The following is a 25247-nucleotide window of genomic DNA, read 5'->3' as shown; positions in this document are numbered from 1 at the left end:
TTCTACTCTCTGTTTCTATGTATTTGACGTTTTGAAATAGAATCCATATAGAAATGAGGTCCTGTCATATTTTTCTTCCTGTTTCTGGCTAATATTACATAGCATCATGGACTTTCTCAATCTTACTGTCCCCATGTCAGAAATGAAATGTTGGGCTTAAAAATAAAGTAATGCTAGAAACAAGGACAAGATGCGGCTGGGGAAAATGTTGGAAAGAGACGGAAAATAGGTCAGATTATATTAGGTCTAACATTGTCTTGCAGAGGGATTCTGTGACATATATCAGTTATTCAAAACAAATATTTGTTGAAAGGATGAACAAATGAACAAAGATGGATATTGATTGTAGGTGCCAACAGGTATCCACTCCACTAAATATAATCTGTTTAACAAATGTATAATAGATTGACAACATATTATATGAGACTGTAGAATGAAGTAGGTGATGTTATGAAAACGGTAAAATAAACGATTTGACAGTTCTACCGGAAGCATATCTCTGTGTTATTTTTTTTAATTTCCTGAATCATTAACTGTATGAATCTCCTTTTTCTCTAAAGTTTATAACTATCCAGGCTAATAAAATAGACCGAGTGAAGTATATTTCCAAAATTTGATCATTTGACTTCTTGTGATTCTGTGTTTACCAGCTTCCAAGTTTATTAGTTAATTTTCTCCAAATAGAATAGGAGGAGCACTTGAAGTTAATAAGTAACACAAATATATGAGTCTTAGGATGTGATAATACTAATTGTAATCCTCAATATATTTTTCATGGTACTTACTGGTCTAAAATCATTTGATAGAACTTTGAGAGTTAAATTTCCTCAATGAATTTGAACCTCAGCCTCTGGGAAATTTCAAGCAAAAATAACCACAAAAATCATAATCACTTGTCAATCACCAACCACCACGAGCAAGGGCCTCAATCCAGTCCAATATAAAAATTTGTGTCAGGCGTTGAACGGTAGGTCCTAGTTGATTCCACCCGCTGCTGAATCTTCTCCCATCTAGGCCATGCTCTGATACCTGAAATCAGCTTCAAGGCATTCTGCAGGTACTCATCTTCTGTGATAGCGTGTCCATCTAACTTCAGCTCCAGGGTAAAATCTCGAACAGCCCAAATAAAGTCTGGAAAGAAACTCACAAACTCGCTGGAGTCCTCAACTTCATCAGGTCTGGGGCACGATTTTGCCCTGATTAGCTCTGTTAGCTCAGTCACATAGCTGGGATCTCAGCTAAGGAAGGAGTAGCACCCTACACCATCATTTTCACATCTAACTTAGAAACAAGTTTTATACACATTCCCTTTTGCACTATTTCTCTTCTTACTCAACCAGGACAACTGAGTCACAACAAAGAAGACACAGTATCAGTTTCCATTTCCCTAAACTCCATAAAACCTGGCTCTTCACTTCCTGGAAGGATACTGCAGCTGCTCCAGGGCTTGGTGGTTGATGGTGCCCATGCTGTTGTAGACAAAGCTGCTGCTTAGAAGCACAGCCAGGGCAAAGATCCATGAGTCATTCTTAGGGTCACTCTAGTGTTAAAGAAAAAAAAAAAATGGAAGGCACAGTTCAGGTACATCTCAAGGTCAACTACTTGTATCCATGTAACCAAAACTGAAGTCATTCCAGTTTTCCCAAAATGCTGTGTCTAAAGGAAACACAAATGTAAGCTTTATATGCTTGCCAGCATGATTCAGTGAAATTAAATAAATCAGCTATAGAAAAAGTGCTTAAACATCTCTATTTGCCCTAAAAATATTGTTAATGTATAAAGCCAGTCACACGATAAGTAATTATATTTCTTCCTTTATGCTTTGTCAATGGTGCTGTAACCATTATGAGGAGAGCATCTTGGTATGAAGTCTCCTGAATGATGCTCTCCACTTTTTGTATGCAATAAACTTAAATTTTTCCAAACTTAATCTGATATTGTTTGTGACACTAGAAAGCACATTACAGTTAGGACTTGAGAGTCTCCTTTTGATTCATTCACTTATTAATTCATTCATTTGGTTGTTCATTCACTATTTTGGCTGTAGTATATATAGCTGAATAGTAGGGCATGTAATATGAATTTTGAAGATCACATTAAAGTCAAGCTGTATTTTTGCCATTTATATTGATTTTCTCAGGGCTTCTCTTTCTTTAGATATTAAAAGTAGCAATTGACACTGTCAATGTGTAAAATATTTAATGCAGTGCCTACAGTATAGTAAGTATGTAGTAATTAGTGAATTATAATCCTTTTGAAAATTTTCTCAATCATGCCTATATTAGGAATGCCAATGTTAATCAATTGAATTCACCAAAAATTGTTCAGCTATGTACAAAATGCAGATGCTGCCATTGGTTTTGTGGATGCAAAGTTCCATAATCACAAGAAGATGACTTTCAGGAGTGGCAGATAGCATTGTCAACATAAAAATGCAACCAAGATGATAACTTCTGCCAGGAGTGGAAAAAAAGTCGTAATGTAAAAAACAAAACAGACAACAATCCAAAAAATGGGAAGTGGGAAGAAAGGAAAATAAAGAGAAACAAATGCTCTGTGAGTTCAAGCAGAAGTTACTATGTCTAACTCGAATAAGATGGCAGTAGGTTGAAAAGAGCTGGACGTTAAGGAGTACATAAAATCAGGACTCGTGGAAATGAAAGAATTAAAAAGGTGAAAGACCCAACAGAACCCAAGTCAAAATTGTTAGGGTATGATCATATAATGATATTACAGAGTTATTTAATTCAACTGAATGAGTGAATAGGTATGTGGAGAAGACAAGGCTGGAAATAATATTCAGGGCAAGACATGAAGGTCTCTTAAATAGAATTAAATGCTGATCAAATCCACAAATTCCAAGGCCGACAAGTAATTTTGCTTCCATCAAGCATGTATATATTTGTATATTTTGGTCCCTTGAACAGTCATACTTTTGCAAATAAAAAAGTTTATGCACATTACAATCTACTTCAAATGCACATTACAATCTACTTCAAATCAATATTTCATCTTTGTTGTACACTGAAATGATTGATAACTTTAGTACTGTATGTTTAAATTCACTGTTTCTAAATGAGACCCCACACACATTTATAATTTTTGCAGTATGAAAGCCAAAAATTCTATTTTCTTTTTTTCTTTTTTTTGAGATGGAGCCTTGCTCTGTTGCCCAGGCTGCAGTGCAAAGGTACAATCACTGCAACCTCCACCTTCCAGGTTCAAGCAATTCTTCCACCTCAGCCTCTGAAATAGCCGGGCTCATAGGCACCTGCCATCATGCCCAGCTAATTTTTGTATTTTTAATAGAGATGGGATTTCACCATGTTAGCCAGGCTGGTCTTGAACTCCTGACCTCAGGTGATCCACCCACCTTGGCCTCCCAGAGTGCTGGAATTACAGGTGTGAGCCACCACACCTGGCCTCTATTTTCTTTTTTTTTTTAACTTTTAAGTTCAGGCTTACCCCCAAACTAAATAAAATAAAATAAAATAAAATAAAGAAGTTAAAAAATATTTTATTTTAAGTTCAGTGGTGCCCCTGAACTTAATGAAATACCATGAAAGTTAATAAAAGTTTAAAAAAATAAAATAAATAAAACGTTCCTGTCTGACAGCTTTGAGGAGAGTAGTGGATCTCCCAGCACGGAGTTTGAGATCTGAGAATGGACAGACAGCTTCCTCAAGTGGTTCCCTGACCCCCGAGTAGCCTAACTGGGAGGCACCTCCCAGTAGGGGCCGACTGACACCTCAAACAACTGGGTGCCCCTCTGGGACAAAGCTTCCGGAGGAAGGATCAGGCAGTAACATTTGCTGTTCTGCAATACTTGCTGTTCTGCAGCCTCCACTGGTGATACCCAGGCAAACAGGGTCTGGAGTGGACCTCCAGCAAACTGCAACAGACCTGCAGCTGAAGGCCCTGACTGTTAGAAGGAAAACTAACAAACAGAAAGGACATCCACAGCAAACCGCATCTGTGCGTCACCATCGTCAAAGACCAAAGGTAGATAAAACCACAAAGATGGGGAGAAACCAGAGCAGAAAAGCTGAAAATTCTAAAAATCAGAGCACCTCTTCTCCTCCAAAGGAATGCAGCTCCTCGCCGGCAATGGAACAAAGCTGGATGGAGAATGACTTTGACGAGTTGAGAGAAGAAGGCTTCAGACGATCAGTAGTAACAAACTTCTCCAAGCTAAAGGAGGATGTTCGAACCCATCGCAAAGAAGCTAAAAACATTGAAAAAAGATTAGACGAATAGCTAACTAGAATAAACAGCATAGAGAAGACCTTAAATGACCTGATGGAGCTGAAAAGCATGGCACGAGAACTACGTGATGCATGCAAAAGCTACAGTAACTGATTCGATCAAGTGGAAGAAAGGGTAACAGTGATTGAAGATCAGATGAATGAAATGAAGTGAGAAGAGAAGTTTAGAGAAAAAAGAGTAAAAGGAAATGAACAAAGCCTCCAAGAAATATGGGACTATGTGAAAAGACCAAATCTATGTCTGACTGGTGTACCTGAAAGTTATGGGGAGAATGGAACCAAGTTGGAAAACACTCTTCAGGATATTATCCAGGAGTACTTCCCCAACCTAGCAAGGCAGGCCAACATTCAAATTCAGGAAATACACAGAACACCACAAAGATACTCCTCAAGAAAAGCAATTCCAAGACACATAATTGTCAGATTCACCAAAGTTGAAATGAAGGAAAAAATGTTAAGGGCAGCCAGAGAGAAAGGTCAGGTTACCCACAAAGGGAAGCCCATCAGACTAACAGCAGATCTCTCAGCAGAAACTCTACAAGCCAGAAGAGAGTGGGGGCCAATATTCAACATTCTTCAAGAAAAGAATTTTCAACCCAGAATTTCATATCCAGCCAAACTAAGCTTCATAAGTGAAGGAGAAATAAAATACTTTACAGACAAGCAAATGCTGAGAGATTTTGTCACCACCAGGCCTGCCTTACAAGAACTCCTGAAGGAAGCACTAAACATGGAAAGGATCAGCCAGTATCAGCCACTGCAAAAGCATGCCAAATTGTAAAGACCATCAAGGCTAGGAAGAAACTGCGTCAACTAACGAGCAAAATAACCAGCTAACATCATAATGACAGGATCAAATTCACACATAACAATATTAACCTTAAATGTAAATGGGCTAAATGCTCCAATTAAAAGACACAGACTGGCAAATTGGATAAAGAGACAAGACCCACCAGTGTGCTGTATTCAAGAGACCCATCTCATGAGTAGAGACACACATAGGCTCAAGATAAAGGGATGGAGGAAGACCTACCAAGCAAATGGAAAACAAACAAAAAAAAGCGGGGGTTGCAATCCTCATCTCTGATAAAACAGACTTTAAACAAACAAAGACCAAAAGAGACAAAGAAGTCCATTACATAATGATAAAGGGATCAATTTAACAAGAAGAGATAACTATCCTAAATATATATACACCCAATACAGGAGCACCCAGATTCATAAAGCAAGTCCTTAGAGACCTACAAAGAGACTTAGACTCCCACACAATAATAATGGAGACTTTAACACCCCACTGTCAACATTAGACAGATCAATGAGACAGAAAGTTAACAAAGATATCCAGGAATTGAACTCAGCTCTGCACGAAGAGGACCTAATAGACATCAGAGCTCTCCACCCCAAATCAACAGAATATACATTCTTCTCAGCACCACATTGCACTTATTCCAAAATTGACCACATAGTTGGAAGTAAAGCAGTCCTCAGCAAATGTAAAAGAACAGAAATTATGACAAACTGTCTCTCAGACCACAGTGCAATCAAACTAGAACTCAGGATTAAGAAACTCACTCAAAACCGCTCAGCTACATGGAAACTGAATAACCGTCTCCTGAATGACTACTGGGTACATAACAAAATGAAGGCAGAAATAAAGATGTTCTTTGAAACCAATGAGAAGAAAGACACAACATACTAGAATCTCTGGGACACATTTAAAGCAGTGTGTAGAGGGAAATTTATAGCACTAAATGCCCACAAGAGAAAGCAGGAAAGATCTAAAATTGATACCCTAACATCACAATTAAAAGAACTAGAGAAGCAAGAGCAAACACATTCAAAAGATAGCAGAAGGCAAGAAATAACTAAGATCAGAGCAGCGCTAAAGGAGATAGAGACACAAAAAAACCCTTCAAAAAATCAATGAATCAAGGAGCTGGTTTTTGGAAAAGATCAACAAAATTGATAGACCACTACTAAGATGAATAAAGAAGAAAAGAGAGAAGAATCAAATAGATGCAATAAAAAATGATAAAGGGGATATCACCACTGATCCCACAGAAATACAAACTACCATCAGAGAATACTATAAACACCTCTACCAAATAAACTAGAAAATCTAGAAGAAATGGATAAATTCCTGGACACATACACCCTCCCAAGACTAAACCAGGAAGGAGTTGAATCTCTTCATAGACCAATAGCAGGCTCTGAAATTGAGGCAATAATTAATAGCCTACCAACGAAAAAAAAAGTCCAGGACCAGACGGATTCACAGCAGAATTCTACCAGAGGTAAAAGCAGGAGCTGGTACCATTCTTTCTGAAATTATTCCAACCAATAGAAAAACAGCGAATCCTCCCTAACTCATTTTATGAGGCCAGCATCATCCTGATACCAAAGCCTGGCAGAGACACAACAGCAAAAAAAAAAGAGAATTTTAGACAAATATCCCTGATGAACATTGATGTGAGAATCCTCAATAAGATACTGGCAAACCGAATCCAGCCGCCCATCAAAAAGTGTATCCACCACGATCAAGTTGGCTTCATCCCTGGGATGCAAGGCTTGTTCAACACATGTAAATCAATAAACGTAATCCATCATGTAAACAGAACCAAAGACAAAAACCACATGATTTTCTCAATAGATTCAGAAAAGGCCTTTGACAAATTCAATAGCCCTTCATGCTTAAAACTCTAAATAAACTAGGTATTGATGGGATGTATCTCAAAATAATAAGAGCTATTTATGACAAACCCACAGCCAATATCATACTGAATGGGCAAAAACTGGAAGCATTCCCTTTGAAAACTGGCACAAGACAGGGATGCCCTCTCTCACCACTCCTATTCAACATAGTGTTGGAAGTTCTGGCCAGGGCAATTAGGCAGGAGAAGGAAATAAAGGGTATTCAATTAGGAAAAGAGGAAATCAAATTGTCCCTGTTTGCAGATGACATGATTGTATATCTAGAAAACCCCATTGTCTCAGCCCAAAATCTCCTTAAGCTGATCAGCAACTTCAGCAAAGTCTCAGGATACAAAATCAATGTACAAAAATCACAAGCATTCTTATACACCAATAACAGACAAACAGAGAGCCAAATCATGAGTGAACTCCCATTCACAATGGCTTCAAAGAGAATAAAATACCTAGGAATCCAACTTACAAGACATGTGAAGAACCTCTTCAAGGAGAACTACAAACCACTGCCCAATGAAGTAAAAGAGGACACAAACAAATGGAAGAGCATTCCATGCTCATGGATAGGAAGAATCAATATCGTGAAAATGGCCCTACTGCCCAAGGTAATTTGTAGATTCAATGCCATCCCCATCAAGCTACCAATGACTTTCTTCATAGAACTGGAAAAAACTACTTTAAAGTTTATATGGAACCAAAAAAGAGCCCGCATTGCCAAGAGAATCCTAAACCAAAAGAACAAAGCTGGAGGCATCACACTACCTGACTTCAAACTATACTACAAGGCTACAGTAACCAAAACAGCATGGTACTGGTACCAAAACAGAGATATAGACCAATGGAACAAAACAGAGCCCTCAGAAATAATACCACACATCTACAACTATCTGTTCTTTGAGAAATCTGACAAAAACGAGAAATGGGGAAAGGATTCCCTATTTGATAAATGGTGCTGGGAAAACTGGCTAGCCATATGTAGAAAGCTGAAACTGGATCCCTTCCTTACACCTTATAAAAAAATTAATTCAAATGGATTAAAGACTTAAATGTTAGACCTAAAACCATAAAAACCCTAGAAGAAAACCTAGGCAATACCATTCAGGACATAGGCATGGGCAAGGACTTCATGACTAAAACACCAAAAGCAATGGCAACAAAAGCCAAAATTGACAAATGGGATTTAATTAAACTAAAGGGCTTCTGCACAGCAAAAGAAACTGCCATCAGAGTGAAGAGGCAACCTACAGAATGGGAGAAAATGTTTACAATCTATCCATCTGACAAAGGGCTAATATCCAGTATATACAAAGAACTTAAACAAATTTACAAGAAAAACATCAAACAACCCCATCAAAAAGTGGGCAAAGGATATGAACAGTCACTTCTCAAAGAAGACATCTATGCAGCCAACAGACACATGGAAAAATGGTCATCATCACTGGCCATTAGAGAAATGCAAATCAAAACCACAATGAGATACCATCTCACACCAGTTAGAACGGCAATCATTAAAAAGTCAGGAAACAACAGGTGCTGGAGAGGATGTGGAGAAATAGGAACACTTTTACACTGTTGGTGGGACCGTAATCTAGTTCAACCATTGTGGAAGACGGTGTGGTGATTCCTCAGGGATCTAGAACTAGAAATACCATTTGACCCAGCCATCCTATTACTGGGTATATACCCAAAGGATTATAAATCACACTGCTATAAAGACACATGCACACGTATGTTTATTTTGGCACTATTCACAACAGCAAAGATTTGGAACCAACCCAAATGTCCATCAAAGATAGACTGGAGTTAAAAAACATGGCACATATATACAGTGGAATACTATGCAGCCATAGAAAAGGATGAGTTCATGTCCTTTGCAGGGACATGGATGAAGCTGAAAACCATCATTCTGAGCAAACTATCATAAGGACAGAAAAGCAAACACCGCATGTTCTCACTCATAGATGGGAATTGAACAATAAGATCACTTGGACACAGGGTGGGGAACGTCACACACTGGGGCCTGCTGTGGGGTGGAGGGAATGCGGAGGGATAGCATTAGGGGATATACCTAAAGTAAATGACAAGTTAATCGGTGCAGCACACCAACATGGCATGTGTATACATATGTAACAAAGCTGCACATTGTGCACATGTACCCTAGAACTTAAAGTATAATAAAAAAAATGTACCTTAACTTCCTCATCTGTGAAGATTTTAAAATTTCACTTAGGGAGGAAGCAAAGTGAAGAACACAGATTTCACAGATGGGATGCCTGGCTCAGATTCCAGCTTGACCGCTGGTAGCTGTGTGACCGTGGGCAAGTTTCTTGATCTCTCTCTACTCAGTGTCCTTATCTGTCGAGTAGGGATAATAATAGTACATATTTCATAGGGTCGTTGTATGATTAAACAAGTTATTATTTATCGAGTGGTTAGAATAGTTCCTGGCACATAGTTAGTGCTATATGTGTTTAGTAAATAACTAAAATTAGAAATAGAGGCAACAAAAAAGAAATAGTTTTGTCACAATAAAGGCTTATTTCTTTCCTTTCCAAATGCTTAAAAACAACACTTAAAAAAATTTCTTCTGAAAAAAATAGAATTAGTATGTTTTGGCTTTCATACTGCAAAACCGGGGTTTGTTACATAGGTAGACTTGTGTCATGGGGGTTTGTTGCATAAATTATTTCATCACCCAGGTATTTAGCCAAGTACCCATTAGTTTTTTTTCCTGATATTTTCCCTCCTCCCATTATCCACCCTCTGATAGGCTCCAATGTGTGTTGTTTCCCTCTATGTGTCCATGTGTTCTCATCATTTAGCTCCCACTTATAAGTGAGAACATGTGGTATTTGGTTTCCTGTTCCTGCATCCATTTGCTAAGGATAATGACCTCCAGCTCCATCCATACCCTGCAAATGATCTTGTTCTTCTTTTATGGCTGCATAGTATTCCATAGTGTATATGTACCACATTTTGTTTATCGAGTCTATCATTTATGGGCCTTTAAATTGATGCCATGTCTTTGCTATTGTTCCATAATGAATATTCATGTGCACGTATCTTTATAATAGAACAATTTATAGTCCTTTGGGTACATACCCAGTAATGGCATTGCTGGGTCAAATGGTAGTTCTGTCTTTAGGTCTTTGAGTAGTTGCCACACTGTCTCCCACAATGGTTTAACTAATTTACACTCCCACCAACAATGGACAAGTGTTCCTATTTCTCTACAATCTAACCAGCATCTGTTATTTTTTGACTTTTTAATAATAGCCATTCTGACTGGTGTGATCATGATAGTATTGTGGTTTTGATTTGCATTTCTCTAATGGTCAGTGATGTTAAGCTTTTTTTTTATCATATGATTGTTGGCTGCATGTATGTCTTCTTTTGAAAAGTGTCTGTTCATGTCCTTTGCCCACTTTTTAATGTATTTTTTTTTTGTGAATTTGTTTACGTTCCTTATAGATGCTGGATATTAGTCCTTTGTCAGATGCAGAGTTTGCAAATATTTTCTCCCATTCTTTAGGTTGTTTGTTTACTCTGTTGATGGTTTCTTTTGCTGTGCAGAAGCTCTTTAGTTTAGTTAGTTCCCATTTGTCAATTTTTGCTTTTGTTACTATTGCTTTTTTGGTGTCTTCATTGTGACATCTTTGCCCATGCCTATGTCCTGAATGATATGGCCAAGGTGGTTTTCCAAGGTTTTTATAGTTTTGGGTTGTATATTTAAGTCTTTAATCCATCTTGAGTTAACTTTTGTATATGGTCTAAGTAAGGGTCCAATTTCAATCTTCTGCCTATGTCTAGCCTGTTATCCCAGCACTATTTATTGAATAGGGAATGCTTTCCCCTTTGCTTGTTTTTTTTTTTTTTTTTTTTTTTCAGGTTTGTCAAAGATCAGATAGTTGTAGGTGTGCAGTCTTAAATTCTGTGTTATCTGTTCTGTTCCATTGGTCTGTGTGTCTGTTTTTGTACCAGTTCCATGTATTTTGGTTACTGTAGCCCTGTAGTATAGTTTGATGTCGAGTAGCATCCAGCTTTGTTCTTTTTGCTTAGAATTGCCTTGGCTATTTTTTGCCTGAGCTCTTTTTCGGTTCCATATGAATTTTTTAAAAATAGTTTTTTCTAATTCTGTGAAGAATCTCAATGGTAGTTTAATAGGAATAGCATTGAATCTATAAATTGCTTTGGGCAGTCAGGTCATTTTAACAAAATTGATTCTGTCTCTCCATGAGGAAGGAATGTTTTTCCATTTATTTGTGTCATCTCTGATTTATTGGAGCAGTGGTTTGTAGTTCTCCTTGGAGAGGTCTTTTACCTCCCTAGTTAGCTGTATTCCTAAGCAGCTATTATGAATGGGAGTTTGTTCCTGATTTGGCTTTCAGCTTGACTGTGGTTGGTGTATAGGAATGTTAGTGATTTTTGCGTATTGATTTTGTATCCTGAGACTTTGCTGAAGTTGTTTATCAGCTTAAGAAGCTTTTGGGCTGAGACTAAGGGGTTTTCTAGACATATAATCAAAGTCATTGGCAAACAGCAAGAGTTTGACTTCCTCTTTTCCTATTTGGATGCGCTTTATTGCTTTCTCTTGCCTGATTGTCCTGGCCAAGGCTTCCAATACTATGTTGAACAGGAGTGGTGAGAGAGGGCATCCTTGTCTTGTGCTGGTTTTCAAGAGGAATGCTTCCAGCTTTTGTCCATTTAGTATGATGTTGACAGTGGGTTTGTCATATATGGCTCTTATCATTTTGAGCTATGTTCCTTCAATACCTAGTTTATTGAGAGTTTTTACCATGAATGGACTTTGAATTTTATTGAAAGCATTTTCTGCATCTATTGAGATAATCGTGTGGTTTTTGTCTTTATTTCTGTTTATGGGATGAATCACATTTATTGATTTGCATATCTTGATCCATTCTTGCATTCCAGGGATAAAGCCTACTTGATCATGGCAGATAAGCTTTTTGATATGTTGCTGGATTTAGTTTGCCTGTATTTTGTTGAGGATTTTTGCACTGATGTTCATCAAGGATATTGGCCTGCAGTTTTCTCTTTTGTTGTTGTATCTCTTCCAGGTTTTGGTATCAGGATGATGCTGGCCCCATAGAATGAGTTAGGGAGGAGTGCCTCCTCCTCAATTTTTTGGAATATTTTCAGTAGGAATGCTACCAGCTTTTCTTTGTACATCTGGTAAATTCAGCTATGAATCCATCTGTTTCTGGGCTTTTTTTTTTTTTTTTTTTTTGGTAGGTAGGCTATTTATTACTGCCTCAATTTCAGAGCTCGTCATTTGTCTGTTCAGGGATTCAATTTCTTCCCAGTTAAGTCTTGAGAGGGTTTATGTGTCAACAAATTTGCCCATTTTGTGTAGATTGTCTAGTTTATGTCCATGGAAGTTTTCATAATATTGTATTTATGTGGGGTCAGTGGTAACATCCGCCTGTCGTTTCTGACTAATCCTATTTTCAATTTATACTCAGACAAATATAAATAAAGGAAAAGACTGCACTTAATACTATAAAGCAAAATTATCTAGAATTAGCGAATTTGCAAATTTTTGTGTGGGGCTAGCTCACGCTATTCTAGAAGTCAGTGATGACTACATTGCCTAGCCCAGTAAATTGGGTAAAAACTTTTATAAATGTTCCTGGTATAGCTGGTGGTTTTCTTTTCTTTTTCTTTTTTTTTTTTTTTTTTGTTTGTTTTGTTTTTGAGATGGAGTCTCACTCTATCACTCAGGCTGGAGTGCAGTGGCATGATCTCAGTTCACTGCAACCTCCACCTCCCGGGTCCAAGCAATTCTCCTGCCTCAGCCTCCTGAATAGCTGGGATTACAGGCACCCGCCTCCGCACCAGGCTAATTTTTGCATTTTTAGTAGAGATGGGGTTTCACCATGTTGGCCAGGCTGGTCTCGGACTTCTGACCTCAGATGATCCACCCGCCTCGGCCTTCCAAAGTGTTGGGATTACAGGCATGAGCCACCGTGCCCGGCTAGCTGGTGCTTTTCTATACATTTAAAAGCAGATTATTTCAGTGAAACTCTATTTTCCTGACTTCTACCTTCAAGCCTACGAACCCCACACACCTTAACTAGTAGCACCCATTAATCCCACAGGTTACAGCTTCTTCCAGGAAGCTTTCTCCTAAATTTTATCATTGGGTTAGGCCCTCACTTTCAGCATCTGAGCACTCTAAATGGTCACAATGTTGTCTTTGCCACTAGGCTCTGAGCATTTACCTGGTTCATTGATTAGTGTAGAGCTTTGAAATTCAGGATTCTGTATTAATATAGTACACAGCCCTAGACTTCTGCTATGCAGTAAGTATTTATTAAATTTTATAATTCATCCAACTGTTAAAAATAAGAAGATGTATCACCAATAGTCCAAAATATTTGAGCTTACCAAGAAAGTAAGTTCCAGGAAATGAAATTTAGCTTTGTTTCCCATAATCAGATTTGTGATTCAGGAACAGGCCAGAGAAGTTGGATTGATACTATGCATAAAAACATAAATAGAGAATCAAAGGTAAAGAAGATTTCTCTATGTCTCTTTCTTACCTTTTCCATATCACCTAGGCCCTCCGTGTCCAGAAGGACCAGGGTGTGGTTTGGCTTGGAGGGGTGGGGCACACACCACATCCAGATGCCTTTGGTTTCAGACTTCACTGTGCAGCCCAGAGGGAAGCCTTCAAGGGAAGAGGAGAAACAACATATAGTGACAGCAGAATCCAGGCAGACAAGGCCTATACCAGTTAAATGTATAGGAATGTTAAGTTCCTGGCAGGGGAAACAGGCTGCTTCCATTTTAGCAAAGACAATCAATCAAATCTTTATTTGTAGAAATGACTTTCTCAGGAAGTACTTGGGTCACCTATTCACTTCATATCTATATGGGCTCAAATAAGTTATATTACAGAATTAATGTAAACTCTATTAACCTGTTGCTATGGTCTGAAGTTAGCCCCTCCAATCCTTCTTTCATACGTTGGAACTTCAGTGAAGTCTGAAACCAAACCCCAAGGTGATGATATTAAGAAGTCAGAAGTGGGCTGGGTGTGGTGGCTCACACCTGTAATCCCAACACTTCGGGAGGCCGAGGCAGGCGAATCACAAAGTCAGAAGACAGAGACCATCCTGGCCAACATGGTGAAACCCCGTCTCTACTAAAATACAAAAAATTAGCCAGGCATGGTGGTGCACGCCTGTAGTCCCAGCTACTTGGGAGGCTGAGGCAGTGGAATCGCTTGAAACCAGGAGGCAGAGAGATTGCAGTGAGCTGAGATTGTGCCGCTGCACTCCAGCCTGGTGACAGAGTGAGACTCCGTCTCAAAAAAAAAAAAAAAAAAAGAAGTCAGAGGTGATTAAGTCATGAAGGGTCATGTCCTCAGTAATAAAGTTAATGCCCTTATAAAAGGCCTTGAGGGATGAGTTCACGTCCTTTGCAGGGATGTGGATGAAGCTGGAAACCATCATTCTCAGCAAGCTAACGCAGGCACAGAAAACCAAACATCACATGTTCTCACTCCTAAGTGGGGGTCCAACAATGGGGACACATGGACACAGGGAGGGGAACATCACACAACCGGGCCTGTTGGGGGGTAGGGGGCTAGGGGAGGGATAGCATTAGGAGAAATGCCTAATGCAGATGATGGGTTGATGGGTGCAGCAAACCACCATGACACATGTATACCTACATAAGAAACTTGCATGTTCTGCACATATATCCCTGAACTTAAAGTATATATAAAAAAAGACCAATTTCATTGTTTCTTCTGCCCCTTCTGCCATTTGGGGACAGTGGGAAACCCCCTCTATGGGTAACAATCCCTCACTAGACACTGAATCTCCTTGTGCCTTAATCTTGGACTTCCCAACCTCTAGATCTACGAGAAATAAGTTTTTATTATTTATAAATTACCCTGTCTAATGTATTTTGTCATAGTGGCAGACACAGACTAAGATACCTGTGTATTTTTATGCAACACTCAAGAGGAAGAAAAAAGCATGCATTCATAAGTAAAATTAGAGAGAGGGCTGATACAAGAGGTCCAGGTACTGGGTTCATCTTCATGTAGTGATTCTTTTTCCTTATGCAGGTCCCACGTTAACAGAAGGATATCCAAATGGAGGAGATTCTGACATGGAAAGGACAGTATAAAGCATCCACTCTAGTATAGTCTGTTGAAATGGCTTCCAGGAGTGGAGTAGTGAGAATAAAATCTTGAAACGTAGTTGAGGAGTCTGTGATTTGAACCCCTGAATATGTAGCCCAGTAGACCAGATTTGTTAGTAACAGAACCCACTGAAGTGTTTCAGATGGATGATGACAAAAATCAGGAAAATATTTAAGAAAATCCAGGAGGTATTAGAATACCACAGGAATTAAAAAGTTATACCTTGGACTAGTAAAAGAGTTCTATAATTTTAAAGGTGGAAAGTGTGAAAGTTGTTAGCATCAAAATGCCAAACTTGAATGAAATGAAGTCAGCAGACCATGAAGGAAAAGCTCTCGCACACACTTTCCTGTGATGGGAACTGCCATTGAAGATGTTGCCAATCCACAACCTTGCAACAAAGGCTAATGTTCTTATGACATCTTTCCAGTAATAGCCAGTTGTAACTGTAAACTTGCAAGTGGTCTAACTTGCAATCAGAGTCCCTGCAATCAGGGTGCCTTCTGTGAAGACTCTCTCTTAGCAAGAGCCAGCACACATATTAAGTCGTGTGAGTAAGCTCCGGTAAACAAATAAACTTTTGTTTCAAAACACCCTGCATGTACTTCTCCTTTTTGTCTTTAAAGTTTCCCACTGTCTCAACCACCCTGGATGCACCTATGATTTATTATAACGTGCATACCTGAATTTGGTATGCATATGGTCCCCTGCTCATTCTTAAATAAACTCATTTCTTTGGAGAACTACTTTCTCTGTTGTTATTTTAGCTTGACATAATCTGGCATCAGAAGTAGGACCTAAAGTGAGCTCATCTTGGAATGATCATCAGCCCCTGAAACCGTGCACGGTATTCACTTGTTGAGCCCTTTGATTTCTTCATTTCCACAGCTGACCTTTTCTACTGTGTTGAGTCTCCCATTGGGTTAAAATCCCTTCTTTTTGTCTAGTTCAGGATCTTATTTGGATAAGGTCACCTCAATAAAAGGCCTTGAATCCCTTCTTAGCCTAAAAACAACTTTGTCTTTTCTGGGAAGCCCTTCACGAGATAAGAACATTGTCCTTCTGACGAGTACTCTGTGTGTTTTTTTTTTTTTTTTTTTTTTTTTTTTTTTTTATTTAACTTCTGCATGCCTGGTTTAATATTTTGTTTGGTCTGCCTGCTTGATTTAAAAATTTGGTGAATTGAGTCTTTTCTTACTTCTGAACATCTGCCAAGAGCAAAAATAAACGTACCAAACAGTAGGCATGGGTTGACCAATTTACAGCAATTAAGGCAGCGCCATCATTAATGAGGGACTCCAGTCTCTGAAGATAAAGTATTTTGTGTGAAGGTAAACTGGCCATGGATGGGCAAGGTTACCATTAGAGCATCTGCCACACTTAAGAAAATTTCCATGCAGCAGGGAAAATGTGGTCATGGGTTGGACAACTAAGGCAATGACTGTCCACCAACTAAAATAAATACCCTGGACCAGGTACATTGTAAAACAAAACACCAGTCCAAACTCCTGACATTCCCAACCAGATTAATAGGATTTTATTTTTTTCTCTGCAGAGATTAATGAGAAACAAAATGAGATACTCAAATTTAAAGGCATGTCAGAATAATCTTTCTCCTGGGACTCTAGCCAGCTATATTTATGGTCCATCTCATGCACACTTCTCAATTGATGGGGAAATTACACCAAAAGTAGTTTAGAATTACAATGGCCATTACGTGGAACATTCCAGATGAACTTTCAAGAACTGCACTTTAAGAAGAGCATTTAAAATTGGAAGGGATCCCAAACATCTCAGAAACAATGAGATGTATTTCTGATTGGCATACAGAGGCTTCTAACTTCTCTATTTTTGCTCTATTTTTCCTCTATTTTTCCTCTTACTTTTTTGCTCGGTTACCTGCCCATTCCTAAGGAGAAAAAAAAGGAAAAGAACTAGATAAGTATTTATAAAAGTTAGGCTCTCCAATCAATTAGGTCTGCTTTTTAACCCCCTTGTGCTTTGGCCAAAATCTAGAGCTCAGAGTAATAATAGGTCTCTCTGTGAGCAGAAAATGTCTTCACTTCCATATGGACCAGAGAAAACAGAAAAACTGAAAATAACCTTTTAAAAAATATTCCTAAAATATCTTCCACCCATGCTGACTAGCTGAGCAAAGCAAAACAGCAAACAAAAGAAAGGTAAATTTGTTACTAAATTCAAGACTGCTTGGAGCATTTATTTTTCCACCAGCTCTAGCTAAAATATAAACATCTAATGAATTAACCACTATACTCATTTGAGACTGAATTTTTTTTAAAAGGAAGACAAATATTTTTATACTTAAAACCAAACTGGCCAGGTGTGGTGGCTCACACCTGTAATCCCAGCATTTTGGGAGGCCAAGGCGGGTGGATCACCTGAGGTCGGGAGTTCAAGACAGACTGACCAACATGGAGAAACCCTGTCTCTACTAAAAATACAAAAAAAACACAAAAAAACAAAAAAACAAAAAACGGTAGCCGGGCATGGTGGCGGGCTCCTGTAATCCCAGCTACTCAGAAGGCTGATGCAGGAGAATCGCTTGAACCCGGGAGGCGGAGGTTGCGGTGAGCCGAGATCGCGCCATTGCACTCCAGCCTGGGCAACAAGAGCGAAACTCCGCCTCAAGTTAAAAAAATTAAAAAATAAAAATAAAAAACTCCTGTGGAAACTGCAGTTCACCCCAAATTTAGTCCACAGCCTCCATAGAATTAACAGTTAAAGGCAGATGAAAAATCTCAAAAGGTTAGCCATTTGAGCAAGTAACCTTAACTTATTCTATTTTTTCAGAAAAATAAGTTTGGATTTAGCTGTCCTTTTACAAACAAGTGAGTTTGTATCTCTATGTTTTACCATGTCATGACTAAAATTTTTAAAGTGAAAAACCCTGTGACCTTTGCTTGTGTATGTATTTATGTTTGCATGTTTTGTGTATGTAATAATTTTCTTCCAAGATATGTGAAAGAGCTCTATTTAATTGGCTTAAAGTGTCAACGAAGCAAACTTAAAAGAGCCTCATGACTATTCTTGCTGTACTTGTATAAATAATCAGGCTTTGTTTGATGAGGTTAAATTTATTCTGCAAACAAAGAAACCTTATCTTGGTAAAAACTAGAATGACTAGAAGAGAAAATTTATGATTAAGAAAGGAAAACTATAGTTCATCTGTTATTAGATTGTAGCCCTATGCATTACTTTTGAGTTTATTATTATTTATCTACAACCTGGACTAAATTTTGAATTCTTCTAGGTTCGTCCAGCCCAGTTTTCTGGCCTGGAATTGCTAAAATAAAAAACTGCTCTGTTCCTGAAGCTCTATACACTAAAGCTACACAACTCAATGTAAATTTCAAGGGATGAGTCTCATGTTTCATGTTTGGGCCACACAAAAAGTTCGCCAAACCACTCAATGCCATACCCAAAGACATTTAGTGTGTAAACCAGTATGAGAAGTTGATGGCTTCATGCTATGGACGGCTTTTTCTAAAAATGATAGAAGAATACTTATAAAAATGAGACTCTTATCCTTCTTAAATTTTCTTTGCTTGTGCCTTCTTTTTCACTTGACAGGATAATGCTATAGTTATAATTTCATAATCAGCAGCTTCTGTGCATACTTGGTGGAATGTTGGATCTGTCATGCCAATCCCAAATCTTTACATGACCTAACAGATGCTTTCCATGTAGTGAATAACTTTGGCAATATTCCTAACACAACTTTTCATTCAAATTGTACCAGTGATCCCTTTTTACAGAGTTAGCATTCTCGGCTTTAATTTAACCAAGTTATGAGATACTAAATAATAGAATCACTAATCAAACTACATAAAAGACTCAATGCCTATAACAAATCTTACCCAGTTCCACATGGTCTTTTAATTTGTTTAATTGGCCTCTTGGTTCAGAACCATCGTCCAAAATGAATTTGTTATGCTCCTGTTGGTTTTGCTTTGCATTATTTTCTTTAAGCTTTGTACCTGTTACCTGTCTGACTTCTGCAGAAATGACACTCCTAACAGAATAATGCTGGCTCAGCACTTAAAGAATATGCTGAAAATGTGGAATTGAAAAAATTGACTTAATAATGAATTCCAGGTAGAATTAAACTGAAACCCACTCCTTCCAAACCTCCTTGTTGCTCAAATGTGGCTAAAAGGGTTTTGAAAATGACCCTTTTAAAATTTCATTTTGAAAATGAAAGGGGTTGAAAAGTCACCAATCACTTTCCCCTGACTTGGGACCAAACCAACTAAATCAAGTGCATCCAAGCACTAAGGAACACAAAGTATAAAACTACAGGGTGATCGATCAGAGATGCTTTCAGAGAAAGATCTTGATCAAAGGGGGAACTGCAAAAGTTGTCAGAAACAAAATGGAGTCACTTATGCCAAACCCTAACAAAATGGAGTCAGGAGTTCATGAAGGAAGGGCTTTCATGTATACTTTCTTGTAGTGGAAACTGCCGTTAGGACATTGCCAAACTACAACCTTGCAACAAAGGCTACTTCAGTACTTCCAGTAATAGCCAGTCCTAACCACAATCTTGCAAGTGGCCTTACTTGCTGCCATCAGGGTCCCTGCAGTCAGGGTTCTATGCATAAAACTCTGTCAAGCAACAGCCAATGCACTTGTCCCCACCTGCAATATGATCCTGTAAACCAATGAACTTTCATTTTACATCAACTGGCATGTATGTCTCCTTTTTGCCTTTAAAAGTTTCTCACTGCCTTAACATTTCCAGATGAGTTTATTTGTTATAGCATGCATTTCCAGAATTTATAAATCCCCTGCTTACTCCTGAATATATTCATTTCTTTGGAGAGTGACTATCTGTTGTTATTGTGAGTTAACAGAGGAACTCAAGATATGGTAGTCAAATCACTCATTTCCTGAATGATGAAACTGAAGAGTAGAAATAGTAACTGATTGGCTTAGTTAGAAAGACATACAAACTACACTTTAACATCAGCCTTCTGACTGGTAGCTTGGTGCTTTGTAAGCCACACTGAGCCCCTGACACTGGACAACAGTCTTATGTAAAAGAGATAAGAGAAGTTATAACCAATAGTGACCTTAATTACAAAAAATAGAGAAATTAGAATATCCAATATGGATTGAAACATTCATTTTATCTTAAAGTTCTGTGGAAACTTGCTATTACTACATAAATATTTTAGTAAATATTTAATAATGCATTATTATTTAAGTTAATTTTTTATTAATACCTTATTTATATATGAAATGTGAAAATAAAGGCAAAGTGAGAAGAGTCCGTTGACTCCAATCCTCCAAAGTGAATGTAAAGGGTTCACTGATGAATTCAAAGTTAGCTATCAATATTTATCCCCAACACTAACTTTCTCTCATCCCGTCTTCATACTAGATACTGACTGTGTAACTGGACAGATGGGGCTCATCCATGCTTTGCTGGTGCCACTCACCTTTGTTCTTCCCTGCCAGCTTGTTCATCAGGTAGGATTTGCCTGTGCGGTAGAGGCCCACAATTGCCACCACTACTACAGGCTGTGTAATGGCAGACAGGATTTCCAGAGCTTCTGAATTCACCACCAGATGCCCTTTAGTGTTCTCAATGAGGCACACTGGGCCTGGCATGTGGATCTCTGATGCCATGTTCAGGGCATTCCTTTGTCTGCAAGGAAAAAATGAAATGGAAAGTAATGTCTGGTAAGTCAGTTGAGCTGAATTCTACAATAGGGCATAAATTTTTGTTTTCTATTCTTGAACATTGTTTCTTGTGCATTTCTAAGAAGACCTGTGGCCCTTTAAGGCTGTCCTATAGACTGGGTCACTGTCTGCCTTTTAAAATAATTTCATTTTGAAATAGACTTACAGAAAAGATGCATGATAGGTATGAAGAGTGCCCATACACCACTTCCCTGGCTTCCCCTAATGTAGATATTTTACTTAACCATAGAACAATTACTGAAACCAGGGTTTTAACATCAATACGATGATAACTAATCTACACTCCTTATTCACATTTCACCAGTTTCCCACTAATGTCCTTCTGCTTCACGATCCAATCCAGGATCCCTCATTGCATTTAGTCATTATGTTTCTGTAGTTTCTTGCATCTTTGATAGTTTGTTATTCGTTCTTTGTCTTTCATGTCTTTGACATTTTAGAATAGCACTGGCCTGTGATTTTGAGGAATATCCTTCAATTTGGAGTTTTCTGATGTTTCCTCATTGATTGAAGTTATGCATTTTTTTTGCAAATGTCACAGAAGTATTGTTCTGCCATTTTCAGTGTCTTGTATTAAGGGATTCATGATGTTGACGTTACTTTTTCTGGTGCTATGGCCTTAACTTTGATCACTTGGTTAAAGTGCTTGCTGCCAGATTTCACCACCTTAAAGAGTTATGTGCCACTTTGTCACTAAAAAGTTTCCATTTTGAGAAACAGTTTGGAGACTATGCAAATACAATCTCATGCTACTTTTGTTTTTTTTTTTTTTTTTTCCAGCCACTACTTTTAGTTTTTATTGATGATTCTTGTTGTGGTGTTTGACTAAATAGGATTTTCTATTATAGTCATTCTTTCTATATTTATTAACTGGAGTTCTACCATGAGCAAGGGCTGTTCCTTCTTTATTTATTTTGTTTGCTCATTTAATCATTTACTTGTATCAATGTAGACTCAGAGATATTAGTTTTATTCTGAGGGTTTCAGTACTTTACTGTCAATATTTATTTTGTTACTCAACTTGTCCTAGATTTTGTCATTGAGAGCTTCTTCAAGCTGGATCTATTTTTTTTTTTACATGCTTCCATCATATTTTCAGCACTTCTTTCCTTTTTGACTCCACAACATATTCTAGAAAAAATATCTGTATTTTTCCTGCTTTATCCCTAGAATCCAACATTTCTCCCAGTATCTTTGGTTTCTTTCACTGGATAATGGTACTTTGACACCAAGATATCACTCTAGGTGTGTTCATTATTTCTAGACCCACTCAGGGGCAAAGTTAAGAAATATATGTATGTATACTAGGACACATCTATATTTATTTTTATCTGTACATTTCTATAATAAAGCTTGAGATTCTGTTGATATTTCCAGTTCCAGTCCAACACATCTGAGCTTATTCAAACTTTTGACTTTCCTTTTTAAACTGTTTTCTCCAAGTAAGCTAGACTTTGGTCTTCTAATACATAATACATTTGTTTCCTTGCTCAATCCTAGTATATTCATATAGTAGTTTCAAAATTGATAATAAGTCTGTGGAAAAATAAATTTACTTCCTATAGAAAATTATTAGTGTACAGTTCTTTTGGTCTTTAGCCTTACATACACACTCAAAACATTGCATTCCAAAGTTGCTTAGGTTAGTTTTTTCCTTCTCCACCTTCTTCAGTATGGTTAAATTATTCATTTGTAAAACAGTTAGTTACATTTTAGTTACATTTGTTACTGTTTGTGTTTCATTTTGGCCTCCCTCACATCTTGGTATCTTGGTTGATTTTAAGTATGATTTATTTTTTAAGTTTGTGAAACATCATGGTTCTGAAATTCAGAGCTTTTCAAAAAGTTACAGTCAGAGAAGTGTCACTTTTCCTTCATCTTACCACTCCACTCCCATTGCAGTGGTCTTCTATTCTTTCTACCACATTCCCACCCATCCTCCATAGATACCCAATCTTGTTAATTTCTGGTTTACCCTTCTTGGATTTTCTTTTCTCAAATGAGAATGTACATATTTTCTTTTTCACATTTTCTAACACGAAGATCACATCATATAGAAATTTGGAAATCCCTCCACATCTGTTCATAGAAAGTTTTTAAAATCCTTTTAACATGTATCTACTCCTTTATGTGGATTATACCCCAGTTTATTCAATCACTCTTCAATGTATGGGTGTTCAGATTGTTTCAAATATTCTGCAATTACAAACAATGCTGCAATGAATAACTCTGCTAACTTTATGCACATGTATTTTTATATTGTTACAGGAGTAATTTCAGGATAGATTCCTACCAACGGGATTGCTTGGTCAAAAGATGAGAGTATATAATTTTGTAGATATTGCCAAGTTCCTCTACAGAAAGTTGTACAAGGTTGCATTTCCACCAGCTCATCTTGTATGTCATTTTCCAGAAAAATGAATTTTTCCGAGGTGCCCCGCTTGCTCTTCTCACTTAATTACAACATTTCCTTTGGAAGCTTTTCACGTTCACATTTAGATCTTTGGACTGAGCAAAGCTGAGCTCGCTGAGCTCATGTATATAGTAATAGTAATCTTCACCTGGGGAACATTGTGTCATACATATCTCCATACTTTGAAACATAGATAGCATTCTAACCCATCCTTGGTCCTGATTTCTTGCAAGCCCCTCTGTGGGCAGGGTCTGGTCAGACTGTGGGACTCAGGTTACCCAATGGCTTCCTCCTTTCACTGTGCATCAGCATTCACACGTTATTCGTGCAAGCCTGATAGCTCGCACCTGACACTTACTCTGTTGATTTTTGACTCGATTATGTTAACAGATTTTGAATTCTCTGCATTTGAAGATTGATTCTTTATTACCTTCATGTATATCAGTCTGCATATTGTTTTTAATTATTTCATGTAATGGAGTCACAGCATGAAACATTCTTTGAAAAACCATGGCTCGTTTTTCGTCTGATCTCTGCTGTATAGAGAGTAGCATATGCACAATTGTAATCATGCTATCTTTATCCAGGGCTTGATAAATTAAATATTTTGATAATTTTGTAAAGTTAAAAGGAGTGAAAAGCCTTCTTGTAGTAATGTTTTAATTTTGTGTTTTTAAGTTGAATGTCTCAATCCTTAGAACTTTGATCATGATACAAAATATATAATCTCTTTAAGATACAAGCAAATATAGATGACAGATACTGCAGTTTTCATTTTTATCCTATAATAAAGAGTGGTTTGTTTCCACTATAGAGTTGGTTACTTCTGACTTCTTCCTCTGGAGGCTTATATTAAATTATCTGGTTTCCCATCGCTTCAGCAGAAGATGGAAAAAAAGCCGTTTATTTTTCTGTGATCATGACCCATTTCCTCTTATAGCAATGGCCTACAGGATCGGCTGGCAAGCAAGAAGGGCAAACCAGAAACTAAAAAGATTGGGTATCTATGGAAGATGAGTGAAAACAGAGTATGCGTCTGTCCAATTCTATAGCATATACTATGCTACCATAACATAGGAATCAATCAATCACTGGCTCAGAAAGGTGGTGGCACAAAGATGTTATAAGCTCCTCGATTATAATAATGTGTTGCCTCTTTGCAGATCACAAGTTGCCTACCTTCATTTACCTACAGCTATAAATGTTGGGCCCAATAAAGAAAGTGACAGTCTATTAGGCAGATATTTAAAGATAACAGTAATTTAAGATGGTGTCAGAAAAGAAATAACAATCTTAGAACACTGGCTTCTCTGAATATCTGTTCCACCTCTACTGAAGCCTAATCTGACACAGCAGGATAAGAGCACACTAAGGTACACACAGCCACCTAAGAGGCCAGGATTTCATCTGGACTTGTATCCTGTAGCTGGCTCAGCTGCAGCCTATCTTGGGGATGGTCAACTTAGAGAAAACTAATTGATCCTTATAAATCATGAAATCCTTATAAGTCCTAGTCTTACCTAGAGTAGAGATCCTCTGGACTTGGTAAGAAGGCAGCTTCAATGAGAAAGTTATGAGTCTTTATTCTCTTCTCTTTAGTTCTGAATTTGGCTGCAGTGATTTCTCCCTCTTTTTTTCTTGCTGGAACTTTGGACTTTTACCTTACCTCTCCAATGTCATGGGGCTTTCCAACTTTCTAGAGACCTGTATTTATACATGTAAAAAACAATGCAACCTCTGCAAATAAATAGAGTAATATGACAGTCCATGATTTAGCAACCATAAAAGAAATTGCTGACAGCTGTGCTAGTGAGAGGATTTGACATAATTTCTCAAACAGAATCTTCCAATTTTATTATTGGAAGAGATCTAGAGACAGCTTGCAATTATTAAAAAACTTCAATGAATCGTTTAAAATAATGACATTCATCTCATGTTTGTGGGCCACATTGAGAAG

The 25247-nt window shown here is 37.8% G+C and overlaps 1 protein-coding gene across 1 annotated transcript in view; it reads right to left on the bottom strand.

The window, feature by feature from the left end:
- GBP7 (guanylate binding protein 7) overlaps window positions 1-24893 on the bottom strand; it is a 45021-nt gene extending 20128 nt beyond the window's left edge. Inside the window, exons 1-5 of the mRNA XM_024232838.2 lie at window positions 24811-24893; window positions 20613-20821; window positions 13535-13662; window positions 1431-1540; window positions 1030-1226 (exon numbers count right to left, since the gene is read on the bottom strand). Of these exons, the coding sequence (XP_024088606.2) occupies window positions 1030-1226; window positions 1431-1540; window positions 13535-13662; window positions 20613-20802 (625 nt within the window). The 5' untranslated portion in view covers window positions 20803-20821; window positions 24811-24893. The remainder of the gene's footprint in view (window positions 1-1029; window positions 1227-1430; window positions 1541-13534; window positions 13663-20612; window positions 20822-24810) is intronic.
- Between the last annotated feature and the right edge of the window lie 354 nt (window positions 24894-25247).

The sequence above is a fragment of the Pongo abelii genome, chromosome 1 (genome assembly GCF_028885655.2).
Source record: "Pongo abelii isolate AG06213 chromosome 1, NHGRI_mPonAbe1-v2.0_pri, whole genome shotgun sequence".
In the NCBI taxonomy this organism is placed as follows: Eukaryota; Metazoa; Chordata; class Mammalia; order Primates; family Hominidae; genus Pongo; species Pongo abelii.
The sequence above is the reverse complement of the archived record's forward strand: the minus strand, read 5'-3'. Positions and strand labels throughout refer to the sequence as shown.